Below are 20,291 nucleotides of genomic sequence, written 5' to 3' on the forward strand. Positions count from 1 at the left end.
AGGCACTTCCCTTGTCTTTTGTTAAGCCAAAGAAATGTGCTCCCAGTGTTCAGGAATAGCTAACAGTGGAGAAGAATGCTCCTTAGCAACAGAAGTTCATGAAATAAAGGAAAGATTTAAATGTGGCTTAAAATTAGGGAAATAGTTTCTGTCAGATTTAAACACATGGAAATAGATTCTCAGTTATAGACAGGAGGAAGGCAAATACAAAAGCGCAGAAATACCTTCTAAGTCAAGGTGGAGAAAGAAGTTACTCTGGTGCATGTTCCTTTCACTACGAGCTGCCAGAAGTGTGTCTATGCTGTTACTGTGCATCTGGTCTTCTGCAGGCTTCTGGGAAATGCATTGCTCTAAAGGGAATGGAAGTGATGATACATTGCCAGCTCTAGGTCTGTGTCCGTAAAGTTCAAACCCAGAGAATCTTTTTTACTGAAATTTGGAGTGAAGGCTTTAGTGGTCACTTCTTTTTTTCCCCCTCCTGTAAATACTGTCATGGTCTGATCACTCCTAGTCTTGCACATGGTGCCCTTCTGGCAAATGTCATCCACAGAACACATTTAAAACAATCACAGCCATGTATCTTTGGAGAAAAAGTCTACCCTCTATACAAGACACACCTAAAAATCTAGAACTTTGGTAAAGCAATAGGAGTAATATTTTTTCACTAATGTTTTGTGTAGGTTTGTAATTGGACGAGAAAAACCGGGACAAGTGAGTGAGGTTGCGCAGCTGATTAGCCAAACTCTAGAACAAGAACGCCGCCAGAGAGAGCTGCTGGAGCAGCATTATGCACAGTATGATGCAGATGATGACGAGGTAACAGACTGTCTAGCGTTTCACTACCTGGTGTTTTTTAATGTTCTGTTTTCTATTCCTAATTCCTTCTTTTTAATTGTCACTTAGAGGTCAGCTTCTGGCCCTCTCCATTACCTCTGCTGCCGATTTTTACAGATTTTCATGATGACTCTTATTTGAAGAACAAAGTTACTGAAAAGCTTTTCAACATGGATTTAAAATATTTGTTTTGTTCCAGAAGAGCAAATATCAAATTGGTCGATGTTTCTGTAATCATCGATCTTCCTCTGAAGGCATATGCTTTTCTGAAATAAGGGAATAAAGTTGGTTTGCTTGTGTACTGAAACATTAGTTTTTTGTGAAAACTGGTAAAAGTCGCCTTCTAACTTTTAGGGGGTTGAGGAAGTTTTAGAATTTTTTTTTCCTGGAAGAACTGATGTTCTTCTTAATTCAGAACATTAGGAAATTTTCTGAAAATTGCAGGTAAGACCCCTCCTTCCACACATTACTTTTTGTTTCTGTGTGAACAGATATTCCCCAGGATAGAGAATGCTACCTTGTCTGAAGCATGTATTGATGTTTGCAATTAGTGCCTGATTTCCCAATACGAAGGTTTTGAAACTATCAACCTTGTACAGTAAATTATCCATAATTTCTTTCGGTTCTCTTAAAATTCCTAATATGCCTAAATACCAAGATACTTGGAAAGATTAATGAGAGAGCTTTTTCAGAGACTACTGTCTGTGTTACTCCCTAAATTAGCTGCTGGGTTAAAGTAAAAGGCAGTTCTTGCAACAAACCGCTTCCACATAGCCCAAGCATACCACCTTCTTTTCACATTATCTTGAATAATATTATTTGAAATGCCAGACTCCATGTACTAGTGTGTTTTCATCCTGGGCCAGATTTTTTATTTGTGGAAGGAGACGATAGAGAGGGGGAGATAGAGAATTCATGCTATACATTTATTTCAGTTTAGTTTTCCTTTAGGTACTGAGACAAGGCTTCTAAACAGTGAAATAGAGAAAAAAATACTCTGAGATAAAATCAGGATACTCTTGGCTTTTGAATCACATTGTTAAACTAGCAATAGGTCAGAACAATCAAAAGTGTCCCAGAAGACTAAGTAAAAATCCTATCTAGCCCCAGTGATGCTTTCACTTACTTTAATTTCCACTGGTATTAAAAATAAGAATATTTTAATATGTTTTAGAATGAATCCTGTCATGGGTGCATATTTAACTCATATAAATAAAAGTTGTACTCATCTGTATTGGGGATGCCTTATGTATATGTGCCTGTGCGAGACCATGAAGGCTAGAAAATCCATATTCTCTCTGTTCCCTCCTCAAGCTACAGAAACATGCAAGTCTTCTAACTTCTGTTTAGTCTAGAATTAAAATTCAAGGTCTTGACTAATTTCTTGAAGGAACTCTATCATTTCCTCAGAAACAAAGAGGACAACTCCCTCTAGCCTTTGGAACAAGAGACTTCTCACAACTCATCACAGCATGCTGTAGATGTCAGGGTTTGAAGACCTGTGATACCATTTTATGGTAAACATAGTCTGATAGCTTTCCTATTGGCAGGAGAGGTGTGTCCTAAATGCCTAATGTTCAAATCCTTCTCGCTGTGTACTCGCATGTAGAGGGATGTGCAGCTGAAGACAGACCTATGTGAGTAATTGATGCATCACACCTTTTATCTAGAGGATGCATCCAGCTGCAAAATATCTCAAAGGTTTGTGTTGCTTACCTTCATGTACCACACAGATGTCATAACTCAAGATCTGGCTATAAAGAAAACGTTGTTAAAACCATATAGATCAATACTGATCCTGGTAGTACCTCAGCCTGTAGTAGGGATGTTGCTGTGCAGATGCTGACAGTGACACTTTTGTACTGATGACCATGCAAGTGTTTCTCAGCACAATAGTGAAAGAGGACAGGGATGAGTAGGTATCCAATACCTTTTGTGATGTGTCTTGTTGTCCTGCAATTCAGTGGTTACAAACTCTTAAGCCCTGCTCACTGCATAAATTTTCAATACCAAAAATACTAACCGCAGTAAGTGTTTTCTATTGGTAGTGCCTTTGGATGATAGAAAATATGATAGGGCAATAATTAACACAGTTAAAGGCATCTTTTCTTATTGTAGCACTACATGGAGGGTGATGACCACCACTGTGACCATGACATGTGCTTTTTGGCCATTAGTGTTTGCAGTGCAAAGGGGACTTTTATGCAGTATGCAAGGTAAGGAGGAAGAAGAAAGGAAAAGACATTTACCAGGGGAGATCCAGAGTATCATCAAAGGTCTCGTTGGAAGGAGAAGGAATTAGGCTTCAGAACAAATGCAGTACTTCAGATCTCAAAAACTACACTGGGATCATTGAACATGATACCCTTTCCTACTTGATGCCATATATATATTTGGGAGGGCGGTGGTAAACCTTATTCTCAGAATAGGCAGCTGGGGTGTAGTTACTAAAGTATGCAATGAGGCGTGTTCCCTTTCTTAATTAACAGACTTATCACAAGTTGGTTTTATTGGGAACCTGCAACAATCCTGAATTTTTTTTTTTTTTTTGGTCACCTGACTATGCCATCCAAGTGAACTCACATAACTTGCACCATTCCCAGGCAACTGATACAATGGAAGCTGTGATCTAATGCACATTAGACACAGTTCAAAGACATTTTTGGTCACCACAAGCACTTCTGCTCCGTTTACTGTCAAATCCGAGCATTACCACTTTGAGCTCACCTTGCTCTGTGAGGGCAAATGTGGCTGGGTTTATGTTGCTATATGCCAGACATCACTGCCAACCCTGCATTCTTTGGCTCTGGTAAGCAGACATCTTTTGGGCAAGAAAATCTCAATTTACACTGTCTGAATGAATGAATATCTACAAATGTACTAAAAACCCTACCCTTTCAAGTCCATTTCCTCAAAGTGATAGGGATTCCGACTGCATGAAGTTCAGAAATGTTTGGATTGCCAGTGTAAGGAGTTTCGTGCTGAGGTGGCACAGAATTATACAGGAGTTGCTCAGTCTCAGAGCTATCAAACTGTCCTATTCATTTTCATATAGTTCTTAAAATATGGTAACATGGCTCTCCAGCTACAATGCTGCATAAATAAACAAGAAAATGATCTTTATTCAGCCCTCTATTGAGGCTGTCCAATTCTGAGCCTTAGAGACTTTACCACAAAGAGAGCAATGCCTTAGCAGGTTTCCAGAGCAGGAAATCAGTGATCTGACTTTGGTAGAGCTGGTCAGATCACAGGAAGAGAGCATGTGCCAGGCCTGTGCAAGGCCTAGGGTTTTATCTTGCTGTGCCACCAGCTGGCTGGATTTCCTCTGTTTTGAAACTTAGGACAGTCTGCATCAGAGTCCAAGCAGCATCTAGCTATTTTAGAAGGATCTGAGTTGTTTAAAATAGCAGCATTATTGAGACAATTTTGACTTCTGCCAGCCCGTGTGCACTGGACTTGAGTCAGATGCTAAATTAGAGAGACACTTGTTAGCCTGCCGTAACTTCTCATTCCATTGCCTTGCAGGAATGTTACCTGACAGTTATTTGTTGGGGAAGATTCACACTAATACTCATAGTATTTCCAAAAGTTACATCATTTACTATATAAGTAATCCTGAAAGAAACATCATTTACTTTATAAATGCCCTGCATCCCTGCACTTCAGAATCTGCTGTTATCAGGGGCTGCAGGTCGTCACAGGGTTGCAGGATGCTTTCAGATGCTCCTTCATTTAAGTCTTTGCATGGGAACACAAGAACCTTGTGCAGAACTGACCAACACTAAAAGAAAAGGGATGCCCACAATGGGGTCTGTGCAAAGACAAGCAGGATAAATGTGCAACAGCTCGCAATTTGTTGTTAAGCTCCCACGAGCCAAGCAGAGCCAGTAGTATCAGTTCTTTCTGAAGTACTAATCCGATAGGCAGTGTTGGCATTTCCCGATGAGCCTGTGCTAACTGCAATAAAGCTGGGAGAGTATATTGTTTCAGGTGCTGCCTTTAGATAGCTTGCTGCAGAGTTTACTCATCACCAGTTTGTCTAGCTTTCTAAAATCCCACATTCTTTTCATTTGTTGTATCCTGTCAGAAAACAAAACTCAAAGGCTTTGAAGTAGGCACTGTCTTTGTATTTCCTACTTAGTGTGTTAAATATGACCTGAATCTGTATCCTTGACTGAAACCTTTTGACTTCCTTGTGTTAACACAGTGTTCTGTGCACATTTTAGTAAAATTCAGCCATTTCTTGGAATTTTGATTTGAACATGGTATTATCTTCTTCATGTTCTACAGTGAATGGCAAAAGTCACATAAAGCAGATGACCTGTTCCCCTGAAGGCTGCACAGGGTGATGCAGGATGTGAAATTAATAACATATTGCACAATTCTGTTCACTCTGTGGCCACGGACAAGTAGTTTTATGGAAGTGATGTTTTAATGTATTTTAATATCACTAATAGTCATTTGAATATTTTTTCATTTTTAATTCTCATTTATCAGGACATTCTGAGAGCAAAGCAACGTTAGAACCATTGAAGAAAATACTGACACACACTAAAAGAAAAATGTTGCAGTGTGTTTGAATGTCTAACACCCAAAGAATATATTTGTTAAACAAGATCTTTCAGAGAGTACGGTTTTTCCAACATCATTAATATGAAGCACTCCTGTAAAAGTGGTGATTGATACTATACCATTATATTTTGCATTGCTCTTTTGAAAGAATTAAGTATAAACCATCAAAAAAATCAAATGAAGAGGTAGGCTTGAATTATTTTTGTAGTTCTTCAAACGGTGTTCCCTGATTGTGGGAGAGTTTTAGCACAAATGAAAGATTTAGCTTGATGCAGCCTTTGTTATGATGATTTGGGAAGGTCTGTCTGCATTATCCTGGCTGGTGCTGCTGCTCCTTCTTTCTGCTTGGGAGTGTTAGGCCCATTTCAAGAATTTACAAGGCACTTAAACAATGTGAGTAACACATTTTCCCTTTTAAAGTGGGAAATTGCGGTTTTAAAGTGGGAAATTGCAGTTCATGTTTATAAAGATAATTTCATGCTATTAGCTGTGATAGCATATAGCAAAATTGAATGGCTAATATCAGAAGCTATTGCTGTGGATGGGATAAGCTTAAGCCCTAGGTGCTACTGAAATGAGAAATAGGTCTTTTGCATGGATGAATTTTGCTCACCAATACAGACTGAAGAGTCCAAGATTTTCCTTCAAGAGCATGTAAGTTTTCATTGACTACTGAGTAAAAAAAATATTATTGTTGTCAGCTAAGAAAACAAAATGTATTGCAAGGAACCTCAGGCAGCTACAATAACAACTGTTACCTTACAAGGCTTTGTTATTTTGAAGTAAAATAACGTTTGTCTGTGCCTTGCTGCTTCTTGTAAAACACTGAATTTCCCATTCTAGCTTACTGGCACAGGGTCTGAACAACCTTCTAGTAGTTTCATGTGAAACAAAAGTCAGCAGAGATAATTTTTTCAGGGAAAGTATATTTCATGTAGTTTTTGACATATATTTCCTTAAAGCACACATCGGTTCTTTTGAACCTGTAATTTGTGTTTCATGTGATTATAAGATCGGATCCCTTTCTTTTGAAGACGAAAGCAAAAGTCGCATTTATTTCTGTGTTCTGTAATGTGTTTCTGTCATCCTGCCGTCTTCTTTTACCTGAGCAAACTGCAGTGCTTTGCTTTGATGACTACTTTTTGCATGAATTGAAACAAAAATGACTGTGCCCATCAACACTCATTATGTACAACTTGAAGCAAGATTTTTCTTTGTGTCATTTTAAACTGCCTGATGTCCCTCTTCAAGCACTCTGGCTCCTGAGGCCAGTAGAATATTGCCTGCTCTTGAATTTTTCCCTAATAGAATTTAGTCCTTCATATGTGTTTGTTTTTCTTTTTGTATGAAGCACTTTTGTCTTTGGAGGAATCAGTTTGAACTAAACTCATCTGTTTTATTCTTTTACCAAAATTGGTAAATATAATTAGGATTTTGCATTAAAGTAATATATTCCTTTAAAATGCACATGTAGCTGAGCCAGATCTGGTTTTTTATGTAAACTGGGCATGAGTTTGCTAGTTAATGATCCTATTTCTGCCTCTTCTTTGCATGCTTCAGAGATTTCCTTGCCACTGCTGAATGACCTGCCAAGATGTTTTTTTCATGTAGAAATGATAGTTGTGTATCTCCTTATAGATTTTTCAGGGATAATGACTGCAAAATTGACAGTATATGGATTGTGCTGGTATTTTGTCCCCACAATAATTCATTGCATTGAAATCTCTCTGGGATTTTAGAGTTAGTTGTTCCGCTTCTCGTTGCCCTGATGGTGTGTGAAGGTGGTGTTACATGCTCCTGGAAAAAGCCAGGAGAGTTAGCAGCCCCATTTTCTGTTTAGACAGTAACTGCACATAGCCATGGGGAATAAAATAGAAATAAATGTTACTACAAGTGTAGTGTAACAGAAGATTTTGTGTGTACTGATGAGATATAGACATACAATGATAACTTTTAATTTCAGGTGTTGTTTTGTTTAGCTGTAACACTAACATGCCTGAAAACTCCAGTGAGATGGATTGTGTGTTCTTTGCTTCTGTTTTAAATAAGGAAAAAGGAAGCAAAACCAGCTGTTAATGTTTTTTGTTGAAGACTACTGAGATTCTTAGTCTTAGTACATATAAAATATGTAAAATAAATGGTTACTCTTTATTTTGTTGGAGGGTGTGTAACTATTTGTAGAGACAGAGGTATCTCTCCTAAGAAGTGGCTCTCAATAACAGTTGGGTCATACACGTTGGTCACTTACCTTGTTTTTGATAGTTTTTTTAACATCAGAAGATTTTACCAAATCATTCTATGTTTTCTGTGTGTTTTGGCTTTCTTTGGTTTTTAAAACTTTAGTGGTTTTAAAAAAGGAGAATACAGATTTTTCATTATCTTTAAAGGTCTCTTCTAACTGAAACCATTCCATGATTCTATGATTCTATGTGCTATTTATCCAAGAAATTGTGATGGTTTATTGCAAGTATATTACCCTGTTGTTGAACACATACATATATCTTTTCTGTCTGTGTGTACTTGTGTACCTAGACTTAACATGCTTCCATGCATTGCTTTTTAATTGAGAGACATTTACATAAGCCTAAACAACAGCTGGGAAGCTAAATTAAGGTAGGAAGTTGAGGTTCGAACTGTTGTTTGGACATCTGAGTTCTTACCTGTTGTTTTGAAAAATTCTTTTGACAAAAAAAAAGACATTAATAGATAATCCTAGCACTACTGGGAATATACTTCTGATAATAATAATATGTACCTTCATCGCAGGAGCTGAAAGCTCATGAACAAAAACTTGAGTAGTTCCATCACAATTTTGGTGTTGCTACTGCATAAACATGAGAAGGACCGCACCCCTTCCCCCGCCCTTCCTTTTCCATGTATTTATTGAGTCCCAACCTTTATAAATCCAGATGTGGCCCTGAGGGAAGTGTTTGCTTTATAATATGTTTGCATAGTCATTTGCATAGCCAGCAGGCTGTTCATGATCTGTACGCGATGTACTCTGGCTTTCAGAGGGAGCCCAGCTGAAGCAAAGTGGTACCCAGCCACCCTAGGCAAGGGGAGAGATGAGCACAGGTGTATGTGCCAAAGATTGTCTAGGCAACTTGGGTTTAATATTGCAAGCTTCTTCTGTTCAGTATTATTGTTTTATTTTGTTTAATCTTGAGATACTGATTGTAGCTTATGATTTTTTAAAATTCTGTTTTGTCAGCAAATTGTTCGCATGTCATGGTTTACCAGCCCAAGAAACACCCTCATTTTCTGTTTAATAGTAGCTAGAAGCAGCTCATTATTCAGGGTGAAAAATGAGTAAACTCTGACTTCAGTCTCTGAACTTGTCTCTGACACTCAGCTTCTTTTTCCTGCTGTTGTCTTTCTGTGTGGGTGTGACTTTTCTATTGTTAATTTGTTTATAAAGAACAAACCAATGGATTTTCAAATTCAGCATGGAATATCACTGGAGAATTACTTCCTCCAGATGGCTTACAAAAGATTAATCAAGATCCTGTCGGTCCTGTTCTGCTTTTATTTCTGTTTGGAAAAGATTCCTTGTTAAATCTGAGATAAATTTGGAGAGGTCTTCCTATGGAAAAGAGGCCTCACTTGGAAGCAGATGAAAACCATTGAAATACAGAGCCAGTAATGTTTAAGCACTAAATTCTTAGTACTTAAGACACTGTTTTCTCCCCTCTCTTCATGTTCTGAAATACTGCTGTGGAGTTGTATTTTGTTGAGTCGAATTCATAAATACTGGGATTATAGCTAAAGAAAAAGATAACCTTTTTGTATGCAGTATGCTGTGTTTGCACAGTAGCTTAATTACTCTTTGAACAGTCTCTGCCTAATAAGAGGATAACTGGAATTTCTTAAATGCTGTAAAATTAAGACAGGGGAATATGCTACAGATGAAGAAGATGAAGACATGGGACCTGTCCTTCCAGGAGGTGACATGGCTATTGAAGTGTTCGATCTCCCTGAAAATGATGACATGTTCTCCCCCAGTGATGTGGACACCAGCAAGCTTGCTCACAAATTCAAAGAGGTATGTTACAGATCAGAAAATATTCCTGAAATATCTCACTGGAATTAGATTTCTAGTTATCTCATTGCTCAGTGCTTGTTTTTTCTCTTGAAAATCAGAGTTGATTTCTAGCTGTTTGTATACTCGGTATTTTTGAATGACTCAAAAAGCTCTGCTTAAAAGAAGCGGAACTGTTCTTTGGAGTTGTTTTACCATCAGCTTTCAGGTGACTGTTGCATTGATAGAGGGTAATTTATAATTTAAGTTTTCAGCACAGAAGTTATTCTGCCTCAGCACTTTGCATTTTTTGACCAGGAAGACAAAGTGCAAGTTAATTCATTACTAGCAGATTGCTGCTTTGTTGTTTTTTTTGGGGGGTTGGGTTTTTTTTGGTAAGATTCCAATCAAATGTGATCAGGAAAACCAAACAGCAGATGCTAAATTTCAGTGAAAAGGGACATGTGGAGCTCATTCTATACCATTATGCAGCGAATCGTCCATGTACAACAGTGTCATATGTTTGGCCATGTGTTTAGAAAGATGCTGTATTGGGGAAGCAGGCATATTTCAAGCTGGTGTTTTACCAAACTCTGTGGTTACAGAGTTTGTACAGCATCCACTGGTGCTAACTGGGGCTTGAATCACTGGTGTTCATTGTGGTCGTTGAATTCATATAACTTAACATACCAAAGTACTGAGAAACATTCCTTCTGTGTTTTAGGCTGTGCTTTTGATGTGGTTTATTTCTGAGCTTTCCTGAATTCTGATGCAAATAAAGACATGAAACAATTGGATTTATCTAAGCCCACAGTAATGGGCTGAGTGATGACAATAAAGAACATTTTTCTTTTTAAATACAGGAAGATGGAAGGGGTGAAAGTAGCCAGAACCTCATAGGAGATTTGAGCAGCAGAACCTGGGCCCAGAAAGGAGTTTTAAAATACAGAGGCTCCCTTTTTATCCTTCTTCCCCTGTCCTCTCCCCTTCCCCTTCCCTCCACTCAAACCGGCTATTTTATCTTCTATAAATATATGTTGTTGCTACTTTCTAGTGAGAGTAATGTATGGAAGGTAATCAGTCAATGAGCAACCAGTCTTTCCCTTTTCTGCTGATACCTTTTTCAACCTTTGGATGCCTACTGTTATTCATCCTTGTTTCCTGAAAGTTTTTTACGTTACTTAAATGATAATTTTCTCACTCCATATTTCAAGTTCCAGGCTCTTATGCAAATGAGCAGAACAATTTACTTCATTTTCTAATACTTTGCATCATACATAGTGATTCTTTCTCAAAGCGGTGGGAAGATGCTACCATTCTGATTGTGCTAGTGTACCAAGGCTATGCAAACCACAGATGCATTGATGGGCAAGACACCTTTGAATAAATTACCTGTAAAACTATGCTTGAATACAGTTTCCATCAACTTTTGGGCTATTGCTATACTTGAGCATGTCCAAACTGATTTGAAGCTATTTGCAGACCTGATGTAATGGCCTCAAAACACTGGTATAGAGATCAGATGAAGAGATTTTGGGATCCTCCTTTTAAGTCCAGATGAGAGCCTGAGAACAAAACATTAAATGCTCCTGCATGAGAGTGGATTCTTTTTCACTAACCCACACAGTTACTGCTGTTACAAGCATGCCACTTTTGTTTCACTGATTGTATTTAGCAGTACACAGCTGCATTTTGTTGGCTGCTACAGAGTGAGTACATGTATTTTTCTTGGTATTTGCCCTGAATTCTTTCAACACTAGAGGACTTGTTCGCAATCACACTGCACAAGCCCACACAGTGTTTTCTGGAATTGTATTTAAAGAATAATGGTTCTTTCTTGTTCTTACTCCAGAGATTAACGAAAATATTAAACAAGTGGGTTGGACATAATCTTTAAGCATAATAGTTTGACCTAATTAGTTGAATTCAGTCTTTGCAATGAAAAATGTGCTCACATAGTTTGAGAGCACTCTTATTTGAAATGCCTTGCTTTTGGAATGAAAGTCAGAAGAGAGACGGGCATTCCTGGGTGAATCACTGTACTTCTGCGAGTCTTGTTTTCCTGGCTGTAAAACAGGAAAAATGGGACTGATTTTCCTTAACTGCTTTGAGAGAAAGAGCTAGAAGCTTTATTTTAGCTGTGACGATTGAGGAGAGACAAGATCTGTAGGGAGAAGGGACATCTTATGTAAGAATTAGGTATATTTCATGTCTTAATGAAATATACAAAAAATGGATTATTATTATTGTTATTGTTGTTGTTGTTGTTATTTTATGCAAAAATATATATTTATTATATAAAAATTGTCATGGAGATTATTAGATTCCATTGGGTACTTTCCTTCCCACTGTACTCTGTAGATTTTAACATTTGCTAGCTTTTCATCCTATTCTACCTTTTGCAGTCTTAGATGAATTCAATCCATTTTCTCTATATATCTTATTTTTTATAAAGTTTTATTGTTTTGAAGAAAACTAATCAGCTTTTCAAGACATCTTTGAAGAGGAAATGTGCCAAAAATTATTCAAAATGTGTTTGTTAAAGTGAAGCCTTCACAGTTTTATTTTGACTTAGAAAACATAAAAATACAAAATAGTATCTGCCAAGAATTTGTCTGGCATTATATGGGGCATGGAATAAGGTATTTCTGCTCTCCTATTAGTAAACTTGCTTAACAATTTTTAACTATGGAGTCCAGATTTGCTTGCCAAACAGTTGACCTTGCCTGTTCAGTCTAACCTATAAATGTGTTAGTATTTCTCATCTACTCTGCAAGCATAATTAGTTCTTTGAAAAAAAGAAAAAAGTAGTTGTCCAGCTACACATTTGTCTGTTCAGCAGGGAAGTGTCTTCTTTCTTCTGCCTCAGTGGGATCTGCTGTACCATGTACTGATTCAATGATCTGACTGGGTGCTCAGTATTCATTTTTTTAACTTAATAACAGAGTGTACAAAAATAACTGTTAAAACCATCTGTACCTGAGCAGATTGTCATTTATGCAATTTGTTTATTTGTATGTAATATAAGCTGTTTAAGTGCTGCTTATGGGTTGTGGGTTTTAGAAGAGATGGGAATGGACTGTAAGCAGGTGGCCTAAGGCTTTGAGTCTTGGCTTTTTGATTTCATTATTAACTCTGCAAAGGGCAAAGTCTAGCTCGTCCATCCTCCCCCTGATTTTATCTCACTCCAAAACAATGAGGTAACAGAACTAAGCAAAGGCCTGGGCACTTCATAAACACCATAACATTTTGAGATGGTTCTTTTGTAATTTTTCACTACTAACAGAAATGGAATGATGAGAAAAAACAGTTCTCAGTCTCTGAAAATTGCACATCAGAGGTTGGATTGAGCGAGCTCAAAAATTGCAAGTAACCTCTTGCAAATGCTAATTAAAGTATCTCCTTAGTTTCCTCTACTATGTGTAATTACAAAAAGGTATATCCTTCTCAGCGTCCTGGTCTACCTAGGCAGAGTAGCAGCACTGGCCACTTCTTGCCATTACCACCAGCTCCAGGGCCACCGAGTGCCCTGTTCCCAGCTGCAGTGGCATCTCTCCATCTGGGACCAGTAGGCCTGCTCTCATGTGGCCCTTCCTCAGGAGCCCCATGGGATCGCGGGTTAGCTGCGTGCTCGGGGCAGGTTCGGTCTGGCCCCGTGCATGTTCCACCTGCTAGTGTGCCTGGTGTGCCTCCACATTGTACATGTTTCTGCACGCTGTTATCGTCAGTGACTGGTTTCATTTGAAATAAAATCGTACATCTGTTTTCACTGAGCACTTAAAGGTTCGTTACACTTTTCAGTGCACAGTCAAAAAGCGAGTCTAAGTAACAGATGGTCCTGGGGACAGGGAGTGCTTACAGTCTCCTCTGGAGACAGTGACCAAGAAATGAGTAGTGGAAAGAAGATTCCTCAACTGTTCCTCAGGTGGGACTGGTTGCATCAGTGCCTCCTTTATTCCTTCCAGCATAAATTCAGTAATTCTCCACCAGAAAGGACTAGGATTATTCACTAGATCGGCTAAGGCTGATTTGCAAACCAAACTGCATCTGAGAATGTGCCTTTCCTATGCCACAAGAAGTGTGTTCAAGAGGCTCCATGAAAAGGGAATTTCAAGAGTAGCTCAGCCCTTCTCAAAGATACTTGTACCGATCAGCTCTGTGATGGCTCCTGTTATTTTGAAAATTACTTCTCTCCTCCAGAAGAACTTCTCTTTTGAATTATTTGTACATTTTTTTACTAACAACCTGGTCTTCAAGAATGTAGCCATTGCTTCACCAGAGATGATAATTTCTGATTCAGTACAACTCCCTCACATACTCCATTAGCTCAACATGAACTATTCCCAAAGGCTCCCGTTAGTCGTGTAAGAGAAGTAACCCCCATGTAAAACATGTTTTTCCATAACTGTTCCTGGTACTCATAAATAACGGACGAAGGCTCCACTGCAGTGCCAGCTCAGGCTGTAATTCAGGTTTTGCCCTTGCCCTCAACCCAACACACACAAGTCACTGGTTCAGATTAAACAATGCTTTAGATTTAAGGTTTTGGGGCCTGTCAGAAGTTCGCCCGTGCTGCCTGCTTTAAATAGTAAAGCAGCAGGGATTCAGGTGCACACCAGCATTGGGTGCATCTGCATGGTCATTTCATTTGGATTAGGGTTATGCTGTTGAAGCTGTGGTTCAGTTTGTACTTCAGAGTGTTCTTGGAGCCTGCGAATAGCAGACCTTTGGGGTGAAACTAAAGATGTTTCAGGACATTACCTAATACACTCAAAGAGCTAATGAGCATTCACTCCACAGGATCAGATTAATGTAGGTTAGTCCAAGAGAAATGCCCCCGGAGAGTGTGCAGGTGATGCCAGGTCCTCGGCACCGAGCCTTTCACTGTAAAGATCCACTGTTATTGTGGCATGCTGCTTGGTAGTGTAACTACAACCTTTAGCAGGTGTAACTACAACCTGCTGCCTGGGCTGTTAATCTACTTGCAATAATTTTCTGTGCTTGAATGCCGTTTCCTGTTTTTTACAGTTTCCAGCGTAACTGCTCTCAATTGAGAGCAGCTTGAGCAGAATAACTCCAGCTAATGGTGGAGAAGGATAGCATCAGTTTACCTTTTGTCTTGCATGAAAGAAAAGTGTGGAATCTTCCCTCAAGGTTTTCGTGACTTCTTGAGTTGTTAAATCACTTATTTCCCTATTTGCTTTTTTGTAACGTGCCTGCTTTAATCAATGCGGTGGGACTTTCTGACAGCACTGGGAGGTATTGCACGTTCACATCAGAGGAGAGCAAAGCCCAGCAGGATAACATCTTTTTTTTTTTTTTAAGCATAAGACATTTGGTTTTGCTAAACAGATTGGATGTTCTGATTTGAAATTATGAGTGGTTAGACGGCATCCTATCTTTAATTAGGTTGCACAGACTGAGTCATTTTGCAAGCTAGACATTTTAATTTACAATCTACTGCACTGCAGCACTCTTCAAGGCCTTCTGCTATGTAATAAGGTATTCAACTTGCAGCACAGGCTTTAAAAATACTGGAGTACTCCCTGTGACTTCACTTGTTTATTTTATATTTTCAATTTTAGTTGCAAATCAAACATGCAGTTACAGAAGCTGAAATTCAGAAGCTGAAGACGAAGGTAAGAATCAATATACGGTTAATACATGCTGTTTTTTTCCTCTCTCATGCAATATCAAATCTGAAGACGTGTATCTTTATGTGGGTGGAGAAGTCAACATCCTTATTAAAGGCTGATTAAGAAGCACAGTGGCTCAGCTAAATCTTGTCTTGGTGTATATTCTCTATTCAAAGTTTCAAGTAAAATCTTAAGTGCTGCTATTAAGAGAAACTGCCAACTTGTGTAGCTTCAATTAAACGTACATTTTAAGGACATCATAATGACTAAATGGCAGATTTCTAGTTTTACAATTCTAATGCATTTTCTCAGGTTTTTAAATTATATTTGGATTAAATATTCAAGTCTAAGTTAGTAGAGTTTTTATTTACCAGTGATGTTAAAGTATCCTGTTTATGTTAGTTCCCTTTTTTTGACATTTTTAATAAAAAAACTCATTTATTTAAAGGTGTTTAATAAAAATTACTTTTTTATATACAGAAGAAAAAGAGCTGTTTCATATTGCTGCAGTTCTTTTTAAAAGGTACTCTAGAAAGGAAAAAGCTTACCAGTTTAACAGAAAACATCTCACAATCAGTTGCTATTTGTTAGATTGAATTTGCTATAGCAATAAAAAGAAATTGTATTTTTTGTACTAGGATAACCTTTATGGGAAGTCAACTGATAATTCAGTTGTTGAGTGATACTAGGTTTTATAATGGCATCCTTCTCTTTGCGTTTGAGTACATTATAAAGGAAATAAAAAGAAGACAAAGAGAAAATTGTACTTTAGAAAAAGATTTTAGATTATTATTTCTTTCTAGCAACTATTTGCACTCACCGTGTATTTTGCATAGTGTTTATCAGATCTGCATAACTTATTGTTAAAAACAAATTCAGAGTGTTTTTAACACTGTAAGGACAATTTCTGTTGTACTGTTTCAGTTCAGAAAGTGAGAAATCTTTTCTTCCTCTGCTTTCCAGTTCCAATCTAGCAATCGGAGCCGCACGGTCAGTCCCTTGGGATTGTGCTGAGCCCCATTGACTTCATGGCAATGATGCGTGGGTGTAAACGTTCATCTGTGCAAATCCATTTGCAAGATTAGGGTTAATGTGCTTTTCTGTGTTGGACTTCTTTACCTAGCGTTCTGAATAGAGCCGAAGAAAATGTGGCTAGTTTAGGTATATTACTAATAAAACTGCAAACAAGTCATTTTCTTTTTGTGTGCATCATCCTTGATGCTAGCAGAACTGCCTAGAGCAAATTAAACAGTCTTGATAAGTAAACAACGATGTTAAGGCATTTTTTGTTTTCCATAAATTCTGGGAGCTAAAATATACAAGCTGCTGAACAACCCTACCCTTATCCAGCACCAAACATTCAAACCTGCAGCTAGCTTCAGCTGGGAAGTGAGAAGCTTAACACAAAAACAATCGAACAAAAAAACTAGCAAAGGAGCTAAGGTTTATTATAAACTCAGCAGTAAAATTTGGACTTCTCTAAGGTCACTTGGAAAAAGTAATTGGACTTCATTGGTGCCAAATAGTGGAACTTGCAGTGGAACTGCATTGGTCATGGAGTTAAGCAGTGCTGATGAGCTTGGCAGAATTAGCACCTGAAATCTTCAACATCAAGGGCATCTTTTTCTTTTCATATTAGCGCCTTACAACTCAGTAAGCAAGTTTAAAGAAAGCAAGAGTAATATATTTATAACAGGTTCTCTTTGTCCTTGTAATAGTTCTGGCATAGTTTCAGTATGCAAAACTCTGTGCTTGCTTAAATGCAAAAAGATTCTAGGTTATGACCCGATGTTAAATTTTTAATTATGCTCCAACGTCTTTTGTTTGGCTTTCTAGATTAAGCAAGATTATGACATGAAAACAGACATTGTAAGAATTCAGTAGATTTTCTAATTTGGGTAAAAAAGCAAATAGTTAGATTAGATGCAGTTGTTTTTTTCCCTGTTGTTTTCTAAATGGTTCTTAAGTCAAATATAGAACCTGGAAATCAGGTTCCCCCCAAAATAAGAAATTTCCCATTTTATGAAAGTGTATGAATGCTTTCTAACACCTGAGCTAGATGCATAGAGCAAAATGCATCCCCAGTGCTGACTGATTAACCCTGCAGTTTGCCTGAATACTCCACTATTGACATTTTTAAAGCATGTTGGTATATCCCAGAGAAGCACAGAGGCTGCGCTGGCTGCACAGAGCAAAGGTTCTACTTGGTTTTATGAGGAAGAATGTATGTATCAGCCTGTGTACTTTGTCTTTGAATGCTCTTTTCACTGCTAGCATATTACTTTTATAGCTATTAATTCACTGATTTTCACTATTCGTGTTGTTTGAATTCATCCTAAATGATTGGGCTGCACTTTGCACCTTTTTATGACTGGCATCTCCACTTTTTTGTTCAGCTGCAGGCTGCTGAGAATGAGAAGGTGAGGTGGGAATTGGAGAAGACCCAACTCCAGCAGAACATTGAGGAGAATAAGGAAAGGATGATGAAATTAGAGAGTTATTGGATTGAGGCACAAACCCTGTGTCACACGGTGAATGAGCACCTCAAGGAGACGCAAAGCCAGTATCAGGCTCTGGAGAAGAAATATAACAAGGCAAAGAAATTAATCAAGGATTTTCAGCAAAAGTAAGCAGCTACGCCAGGCTCAGCAAATGACTTAGTGGCCAGATAGGAAACATATATGTGATAGATTTTGAAATATGAAACCCACTATTAAACACCTGTAAGGTAAACACTATTTTTCACTTTTTTTCATGAAAAACATGGGCTCTTTATTATGGAAAAATGTTAGTAGTATTCAAGTATTAGTTTAGTATTGTTGAAAAATAATACTATAACTAAATAAAGACTTATCTGTAGTATTCCAGGTTGGAATGTTTCACAATTACTAGACAACTCAATGTGATTGCAAACAACAAAGTGTAATCCTAGTAAAGCATTTGATCAGCAAGATTTGCAGCAATTTATATTGGTATTGTGTCAGCTGGATTCAATCCTGCTGTGTACTAATGTAACATCAAAAAGAAAATTGTTTTGTTACCTTTTACATTTTATTTTTCTTCTTCTCGTAGATACCAAGAATGTATGAGCTGAGTTGAGCTAACTGATGATTACCTGGCCCCTTCTGTTTCATGTGGCCCCCTCTCCCTGATGGCTAGCAAGAATAATAACATCTTACATTTCTATAACAGCTTCCATTCCCCCAAATTTCTTTTTTTTGCAGCAACTTTTTCATTTTCTGCTGAAATATGCTCATTTAAAGAAGAAAACTCAAAAACGTACAGCAATGTCAAATGACAACTGGAAGTGCAGAAGTGAATATCCTGTCCCATTAAAAAGGATTTTAGATAGTCAAAATGTCATTACCCATCTTGTAATTTCAGGACTGTTACAGAACTAGCTGGCATCTTCTGTGCTTTCTATCACAAACATCTTAGATTTTCAAAATAAAAAGAAGTAGGGAAAATAGCTAGAATGAGCTTGGATAGGCTTTCTGTTGTTATTCTGCTTTATATTAGTAAAAGATCTAGTCAGTTGTTTTTAACTATCTCAGCCTCCTAAAATCACCTAACAGATTTCCTTATAGCTTACTAGAAAATTAGATTTGTACCTGGAAACTTACCGATGTCCTTTCTATGAAGGAGTGCAGTCATACTCTAATAAATAAACAGAGATTTTGCTCCATTTCCTACAACAGAACACAGCATAAACTAAGCTAGTGTTTTCATTGTAAATACAGATTATGAAAAAATTAGTTTGATTTAACTGTTTTGGCTATCAATTAAAACAACTGAGGGTTTTTTTTCAGATAAATTCCTCTTACCATTTTTATATCTTCACCTAACATACTCACTTAGACTCAGTTATTGTAGGGGTTTGTCCTAATTGCAGTTTCATACTTCTTACTAGGTCAGTAATAAAATATTTGTTGAGGACAGATTTTTCTGATGCATAGCTTAAGATACATCAGAACATTTTATTTTCTGTTTGAATCTGATTGCTTTGATGACAGCAAATACATCTTTTTTTCCCTAAGAGAACTTGACTTCATCAAACGCCAGGAAGCTGAACGAAAGAAAATAGAAGATTTGGAGAAAGCACACCTTGCAGAGGTTCAAGGCTTACAAGCTCGTGTGAGTAGTATTTACTCTCATATTTGAAGAATGAGACAATTCTGTCTGATATCCTGGAAAAAACCTGTATCTTATAGATGTGTGTGTTATGGGTAACATTGTGTTGTATTTCTTTCAGATACGAGACTTGGAAGCAGAAGTTTTCAGGCTAATGAAGCAAAACGGGAGCCAGGTTAACAATAACAACAACATTTTTGAAAGGCAGACATCTTTTGGAGAAGTTTCTAGAGGAGACCCAGTGGAAAATCTAGATACTAAGCAAGTGTCCTGCCTGGATGGCTTAAGTCAAGGTTTGTTTGAACCAAGCCATAACTCCTATTAGTATGTATGTAAATAGCATGGTTATCATTTAGGATTTAAAAGAAACAATTGATAATGCAGAGATGTTGTAACTTTTCTGAAATTCAGTATCTAATGACAGATGTACCAAGGTTATACCAAATAATGCCAATATAGAGTCCCAGAATAGTTGTACAATGTATATTCTTAAAGAAATGGAAGTGACTTAGTGCTAATAAAGCAAAGATCATTATTGATTTCTTAAAGCTTTCATTTAGGCTTAATTTGATGCTTCTGTTATGTTAATAAAGTAGGAGAAAAATGTGTTTTCTCCTATGTTCCTAAATCTGTCCTTAATTACCCAGCCACCAAAGATCAAACAAGAACAAAGTTACCAGAATGAGAAAAATAATGTTAAACCTACCATTTTGAATGTATCTCTGCAAGTTCTGATCCCACCGTTGTACAGACATCAAAAGCAACCACGTAGGTGGCACTCACCTTTTCTCGGGATGGAGCCTTTTGTGAATAAAACGCAAATTCTTTACTAGCACGTTAATTAAAAATCTTATTCAGGTATAGCACAGCCTGATTTACAACATAAGACTTGTAAGACTTTGTTCTACATTGCCAAAGAGCCAAAACAGTTTGTGGCAACATTGAGATCTGGATAGATGCTGTCAGCATGGTGACTGTAACCTTTACTTGTTTTGCACAGAAAAGATAATTCCCATTTTTCAGGCTGTGCCAGTAAAAATATACAGATAACTTCCACAGCTTTAGTTAAAGTTCTGTAACTGCAAGTGGCTCCTCACTTT

At 37.6% G+C, this 20,291-nt stretch overlaps 1 protein-coding gene across 3 annotated transcripts in view; it reads left to right on the plus strand.

Moving 5' to 3' along the window:
* The window catches only part of PPP1R9A (protein phosphatase 1 regulatory subunit 9A), a 155,457-nt gene that overhangs the window by 106,377 nt on the left and 28,789 nt on the right, over positions 1-20,291 (plus strand). For all 3 annotated transcript variants that reach the window (XM_075492851.1, XM_075492854.1, XM_075492852.1), the window contains exons 6-11: positions 681-816; positions 9,293-9,448; positions 15,010-15,063; positions 17,457-17,686; positions 19,098-19,194; positions 19,313-19,484. In XM_075492851.1, coding sequence (XP_075348966.1) covers positions 681-816; positions 9,293-9,448; positions 15,010-15,063; positions 17,457-17,686; positions 19,098-19,194; positions 19,313-19,484 — 845 coding nt within the window. The remainder of the gene's footprint in view (positions 1-680; positions 817-9,292; positions 9,449-15,009; positions 15,064-17,456; positions 17,687-19,097; positions 19,195-19,312; positions 19,485-20,291) is intronic.

The sequence above is a fragment of the Mycteria americana genome, chromosome 2 (assembly GCF_035582795.1).
Source record: "Mycteria americana isolate JAX WOST 10 ecotype Jacksonville Zoo and Gardens chromosome 2, USCA_MyAme_1.0, whole genome shotgun sequence".
In the NCBI taxonomy this organism is placed as follows: domain Eukaryota; kingdom Metazoa; phylum Chordata; class Aves; order Ciconiiformes; family Ciconiidae; genus Mycteria; species Mycteria americana.